The sequence below is a fragment of the Zingiber officinale genome, chromosome 9B (assembly GCF_018446385.1).
Source record: "Zingiber officinale cultivar Zhangliang chromosome 9B, Zo_v1.1, whole genome shotgun sequence".
In the NCBI taxonomy this organism is placed as follows: domain Eukaryota; kingdom Viridiplantae; phylum Streptophyta; class Magnoliopsida; order Zingiberales; family Zingiberaceae; genus Zingiber; species Zingiber officinale.
This window is the reverse complement of record NC_056003.1, coordinates 6,143,674-6,150,361: the sequence shown is the minus strand read 5'-3', so window position 1 is coordinate 6,150,361 and position 6,688 is coordinate 6,143,674. Positions and strand designations below refer to the sequence as shown.

Below are 6,688 nucleotides of genomic sequence, written 5' to 3'. Positions count from 1 at the left end.
GCACATTGCAAAGCAACACGCGAATTGAAGATGCATGGTTGATTTATTAGTTAATATGCACGATTAACTCAGTTTAATTCTTTCTTTACTTAAAGCATGCTCAGGCTCGATTGATCTGTCATATTTCAGGAAGTAATATGCATGATTAATCAGTCCACCATCGTCGTGCACAGTCGGTGTGACTTGCATGTCTAGTGATGTTGAATGCGAGTTTTGTTCTGTTTTGTTTGGCTTTTATAGAGCTTCTGTTAACTTTTCGCCTGCCTAGCGTAACACACAAAACATCTTACGAAAGCTTGCTATTCTACTTTCAACGTGCATGATATAGTTCCATCTCTGAATGCCTTAGTTCGCATATTAAGTAAGTAAATTCAAAGTATAATTTATACAATATTCATTTCCTCTCTTATGTGAAGATCCGAAGGACAATTATGATGGTAGTATATAATGATAAAATGATGATGAGCATCGACAATTGGATCTGTCAAAAAAATAAAAAGTTGGAATAATATAATTGTTTTTGGAATTTTATAAAGAAAGCAAAGTAAATGTTTTGCTGTGTCAGTGATGATGCATCGTGGTGCTGAAGTGATGCGAACCTAAGAAAAAAGAGTGTTTGAGAAGGATTATTTCAGTGGACGCAAGTTGGAAGGCTGGGTCAAACGAAAGAGCATAAGGTGGTTGATTGATGTGGAACAATACGAAAGAAGATAAATTCCATGTTTTGGTTTGTGTTTGGTTATGAAAATAGTTCCTTTTTTTAAATAAAAAAATGTTTTCTACAGTTATATTCTATCTTTTTATTCTCTGATATTAGTTTGAAGAAAGAAAAAAAAATAAGCATCTTCTATGTGAAAGAAATCAAATTCTATCGTAATCTGGGGATGGGAAGAGTGTCCGATCGCCATTAAAGTTATTAAAGTACTAATAGAAGGGACCTTTTGTGATGACTTTTGGTATTGTCTTTTACAGGACATTTCAAATGATTATTTCCTTTACAGTTCTCTAATTTTTATGACAATTTTTAAGTATAACAATGATAATAATGAAGATGTTGTGATAATATTTTACCATGAAAATTTATTTTTTTTAGGACGGTAAATTAGTTTGACGTTCGGCTTAATTAGTAAGAGTTTGTTTATGTTTATTTAAGATGCATAAGATCAATTAAATTAATAAGCTTGGGTAGTTCGTTAAACTAAATAAATAAACTTGAATATGTTCAGCTCGTTAATGTTCGTGAATAATATTTGTGAATAATATTTTAAAACAATGTTTACGAATCATATTTATTAATAAAACTCTTATCAACATACTAAATAAACAAAAAAATAAAATAAAATAAATAAATAAATTTAAATTATCAAACTTAATAATTAATCAAACAAGTAAAATTTTCAAATAATCAATTAAACTTGAATTTAAAGCTCGATAATATTCAAATGAATCAAGCTCGAGTCAAACTTGAATTGAGAGTTTGATAACATCTAAATGAAGCAAGCTTAAGTCAAGTTTCAAACAACCTCAAGCTTATAAAAAAAACAAGTCAAACCAAGCTTGAACAATTATTTCAAACGTTTTGTTTATTTTAAGCTCTACTCGGCTTGATTCAATTACTTTATCAAACAAACTTGAACACTCTAAAACTCAACTTGGTTTGGCTCGATTTGTTCACAACCCTATTTCTATCTCTACAGTATTAGTTATTTTGTTTTCAATTTGGTGTAACAACTTTGATGTTTTCAATGGAAAATTTTGACAGGATCAAATAAGGTATTCAATTAATTATAATTTTGAGTCTTCATCGTGAGTGCCGGGTCAAGTTAAATTGACTCAGTAAGAACTGCCATTGACTTGGAGCAAAACAAAATTACACTAAGTTTACAAGTTTTTTTTTCTAAGAGAGAAATTAATTAGTAACTTCTCTTGTTACTTATTGTTGATTTCTAGTATAATTTTCCATCATTGACTTTGAACGTAGACGAGGAAACTTCGCAATGAAACGTAGACTTGGACTTAGAATTCATGTTTAGTACATATCCCTAATATTTATATGGAAAAGAAAACAAATTTCATGTGAGAGTTAAAAGGAAGAAGCACATGGCATGTCAAGTTTAGTTTTATTTGCGAACTAATTTTTAAGTGCTCAAAGCTCTTACACCAACTATCTCGATGAGAAGAAAATGACGAGAGAAAAAATAGATTTATGAAAATCTCACTTTAATCATGAACCATATAAATAGAGTAATTTTTAAAATAATAAGAAAATGACATCCTTAATGAGATGGTCGACAGTATCTTAAATACAATCTTTTGATAGGCAAGTAAACAAGAAAATGTCCTTTTCTTTGTGGACTTTAATAAATGTGTTAAGAAGACCATGTGTATATAGATTTAATTTAGTTAGCTACTTTATTGTAGATCAACTATGGTAATATCTCTCTCCTTTCACATAACCTAAGGACATAAATAAATTTGAAACAAAATTCTTATTATTTTATTCTAGGGAAGAAAAATGATGTTAATGCTTATAGTTTATACTAGCCGTTGGGTTAGCCCATGTGGTAGGAAAGCTTCATCAAACATAGCTTTGTCGAACTAAGCACAACACCATTCGTTTCAAAATGAGTCATGTTGAACTCTTAATTGTTGTTCTCATTTGGACACGAGCGATAGTTGATACGATCGATATCAACTAGTTGTAGTTATTTATTCGCAACTCAATAAACTTCTCTTCATTATTGGCACTACAACGACTAATTATTGGCAATAAGTCTAAGAGGTATCCAAAGTTTTGAGTTCGACAACTAGAAAGTATTAAGAATGGGCGAAGTGTGGGAACCCTTTTGGAAAGTCTCCAATATGGTTCACCTACTACATCATACATCCCCCAAGAAGGCTCGATTCCAAGCCAAATCTATGGGCACATCTCATGCCTATATTCCCTTCGCCCTTAGTTTACATCCACTCCACTACCACCATCAACAACATGCCATTCCTATTTCATAGTGATATTAACTTTGGCTTCACCAATGTCGTTTTCCATCTTTGAAGAGACACCCCTATATCACTTCATTCCTACCAAACTTTTGAGGAGAATCTATAGATATATATATATATATTAACCTTAGTAAGATTTACAGAGATCTTTTATAATTTCACTGAAAATGATATGTACTTTGTTTTAGCTTTAGAATGTGTGCTAGTCTATGGAGGAGACATTCAAGCTCAAGTTGAGTTGTACACAAAATATTACGAAAATGACTAATTAAACAAGAGAAGATTTCTCACTATATGCTAATTTTATTCTAAACAAAACTAGTTGGTTGACATGTCAAACTCAAATATAGGAAATGTCAATGATCATGGCCTTTTATATATACATATATATAATTTACCCTAAGTAAAAAACTTGGGTACCAAAACTACCCTCCACTAGGCCTCTTAGGGCAACTGGTTTTAAGTGCAGCCCACAGCTGCTGGGTAAACCCAGGGGCGTTAGGGCTGCCCAAGTACGTTTTGGCCTTTTCCTTTAAAAAGTAATAAAAATAAAATAAAATAAATCGCTAAATATCTTTAAAGGAATTAAAAAAAAGGAATTGATATATAAAATATTTGTATTAAACTTTGAGCCGCGACTCTAAGGGGATCAACTATCCTGCGCAGTCACGCAACAGGGAGTGGTGTTGAGGTGGTGCCTAGGCGTTGGCGGCCGGCGCCCGGCCACGTGAGAAATCACTATTGGAGGGAGCGTGGGGCCCGGACACGTGGAGGATTCTATTAGGAAAGAGGATCTTTTGGTGTTCTGTTCTCGGTGGGTGGCCAGACGGGTCGATTTGACGTGGCTTTGTCCGTTTCGATGCTTCTCCCCGCGCCTTATATAAATGCCACCGGCGGAGGTCGCTCGTCGTCCCAGTCGCGCGTGTATTTTCCTCTCGACGCCGAAGAAATTACGCTGCAATTTCGATTACTTTTTTTACTATTTAAATTCGTTGCTCTCTCTCTCTCTCTCTCTCGAGAACGAGAGAGAAGCCTTAGATTGCTCATGGTTTCGGTGGCCGAGATGAGGAAGCAGAATGTGATAGTGCCGGAGGAGCTCGCCCTCACGAGGGCGATGGCTGCGGCCGCAGCTAGCGGAGGCGACTCCGCCTTCCGAGGCGGAATCGCCGTCAACTGCAAGATTGTCAGCCAGCTCGAAATAGGAAACGGCGGCGCCGGCGGCGGAAGCGCGAGGATCAACCCGTGGGTCGACTCCCTTCACGCCTCCTCCCCCACCCACGTCAAGGCCGCCTTCTCCGCCGCCCGCGAGGAGGAGGAGTACGAGAAATGGGCGGTCCGTTCTCCTCCTCCACGCTAAAAATACGATTTTGTTGCCTTAAAAATGCTTTTTTTTAAAAAAAAAAAAAATTTAATGTCGCTGATGATCTCGGCGCAGAGGCAGCACCCTTCTGCTCTGGTAAACTTCGACGACATCGTCGCGACGTCGAAGGGGAAGCGCATCGTGATGTTCCTCGATTACGACGGCACTCTCTCTCCAATCGTCGACGACCCGGACCGCGCCTTCATGTCCGACGCCGTACGCCGCCGCCGCCCTCTCTCCCTTCCTCTCTGCTTTCACTCTGCTTCATTTCAAGCTTAAAAATCACAACTTTATTTTTTTTCACAGATGCGAGAAGCCGTGAGAGACGTAGCGAGGCATTTCCCCACTGCGATCGTGAGCGGGAGATGCCGCGACAAGGTCCATCGCCATCTAATCATTCGATCAAATTAAATGCACGAACGCTCGTGTTAAATCTCGATATTCGATACTTTCCAGGTGTTCAACTTCGTGCAATTGAGGGAGTTGTACTACGCTGGGAGCCACGGCATGGACATCAAAGGCCCCAGCAAAGAAACAAAGCGCACAAATTCTAAGGTCTCTGTCCTTCTCTCACTCTTTCAAATCCACATCGCTTCTACTTCTGCCTACTGATCTATCACTGATTCGATTGTTGCAGGACAAATCTGTATCCTTCCAACCCGCGAGCGAACACCTTCCCATGATCGATGAGGTCTACAAAACGTTGGTGGAGAAAACAAATTCAATCTCAGGATCGAGAATCGAGAACAACAAATTCACTCTTTCAGTTCACTTCCGCTGCGTCGACGAAAAGGTGAAGAACAACAAACATCTCATTCTCACTCTCTGTTTTCTTCTCAAGAACAACAACTGATCCTCCTCCTACTCGATGCCAGAAATGGAGCTCATTAACTGATCAAGTCAGGGCAGTGGTTAAGGACTACCCTCAACTCACTCTCACAGTGGGAAGAAAGGTAGCTTAGCTCAATCAATCTCTCTCGGTTCCCCCGAAAACAATTCATTAATTAGATTATTCGTTTTCAGGTACTGGAAATTCGGCCAACTATTAAGTGGGACAAGGGGAAGGCCCTCGAGTTCTTGTTGGAATCTCTCGGTATGCTTAAATCAGCCACAGTTACGACACATGACCGACTTTTTAATTCCTTGTTCATGCTGATAATTTCCGAACTCCAGGATTCGCCGACTGCAGCAATGTGTTCCCAGTTCACATTGGAGACGATAACACCGACGAAGATGCTTTCAGGGTATCAACTTGTTTGTCACACATAATTCTAATCCAATTAGACATTCAATCTGTAAAATATTCATTGTATTTGCACTTCAGGTTTTGCATGAAAGGGGACAGGGAGTGGGCATTCTCGTTTCCCAGGTCGCAAAGAAAACCAAAGCATCGTTTTCCCTCAGAGACCCTACTGAAGTGAGCAACAATGGATTTTTCTGTGTGTGTGTTTGTATGTTTTTGTTGTTTGTGAAAAAAAAAAAATTAAACTGTTGATCGGAACTATGATTCCAGGTTAAGGAATTTTTGCGCCGTCTTGTGGAATGGAAGCGCCGCTCTTCCTCCAAGAACTGAGTTGAGATTAATTAAGGAGCTTTTCTTTCCTTGAGTTGGATCTTGTTGGCAAGGATTAATGTAGTTATTCAAGAAAATAAAGTACGAGACTTAAAAAAACAAAGTGAATCCCTTAAATTGTCAAAAAATTTCCTCCAAGATCCTTGTTCCCTCCGTGCCTCGCACTGCCATTATTCTGTCGGAAAATAGAAGAGCATTCACGCAGGCTGTTGATGATCTTTTTGTCAGCAATGAAATAAAGAAATATTTTGACAACGAGGACCTGTTCCTTCCAGAATCTTGGACTAAAATTGGAGAAGCAGACAGTGCCTTGAGATCTCTGCGACTTGGAGTGTCAAACTAAAACACTCGCTAATACATAGTTTATAATACTAAAACAATGTTGGCAAGTCTAAATTATTGTCCATGACTAGTGATAAAATTAAAATTAATTTTTATAAAGTTTAAAGATAGATCGAATGTGCTCCTACTGTACTCAACCCAAACACAACTCCAACGACTTTTCTAACTATAATAACATCTACAGTTGGCCCATAACCCAGAAACTACCCTCACCAGTTCAATCAAACGACTCACTTCAAAGATTCAATCATTATATTTTATTTCATTTTCTTTTCCTTTTCTCGTTGTGAAAAGAAAGTCAATAATTTGTTAGGCCATGAAATGAAAGGGAAGGGAAGGAAAGGAAAGCAGTGCAGAAGAACAACCTTGATGAGAGAGGAGTTGGCATCCATTGGGAACTCTCTCCCTGTGCA

The 6,688-nt window shown here is 38.0% G+C and overlaps 1 protein-coding gene across 1 annotated transcript; it reads left to right on the top strand.

Annotated features, from left to right (window-relative positions):
- Positions 1–3,915: 3,915 nt before the first annotated feature.
- Positions 3,916–6,146, top strand: LOC122024040 (probable trehalose-phosphate phosphatase 6). The gene is made up of 10 exons (XM_042582543.1): positions 3,916–4,333; positions 4,436–4,576; positions 4,667–4,738; positions 4,817–4,915; positions 4,998–5,153; positions 5,236–5,313; positions 5,384–5,453; positions 5,534–5,604; positions 5,685–5,777; positions 5,874–6,146. The coding sequence occupies exons 1-10, from the start codon at positions 4,046–4,048 to the stop codon at positions 5,931–5,933; spliced, it is 1,128 nt and encodes a 375-aa protein (XP_042438477.1). The 5' UTR covers positions 3,916–4,045; the 3' UTR covers positions 5,934–6,146.
- The last annotated feature ends 542 nt before the right edge of the window (positions 6,147–6,688 follow it).

Coding starts and splice junctions, on each gene's coding strand:
- LOC122024040 (XM_042582543.1), top strand. CDS start 4,046: ATGGTTTCGGTGGCCGAGATGAGGAAGCAGAATGTGATAGTGCCGGAG. Junction 4,916..4,997: donor CAAAGCGCACAAATTCTAAG/GTCTCTGTCCTT, acceptor CGATTGTTGCAG/GACAAATCTGTATCCTTCCA. Junction 5,454..5,533: donor GTTCTTGTTGGAATCTCTCG/GTATGCTTAAAT, acceptor TCCGAACTCCAG/GATTCGCCGACTGCAGCAAT.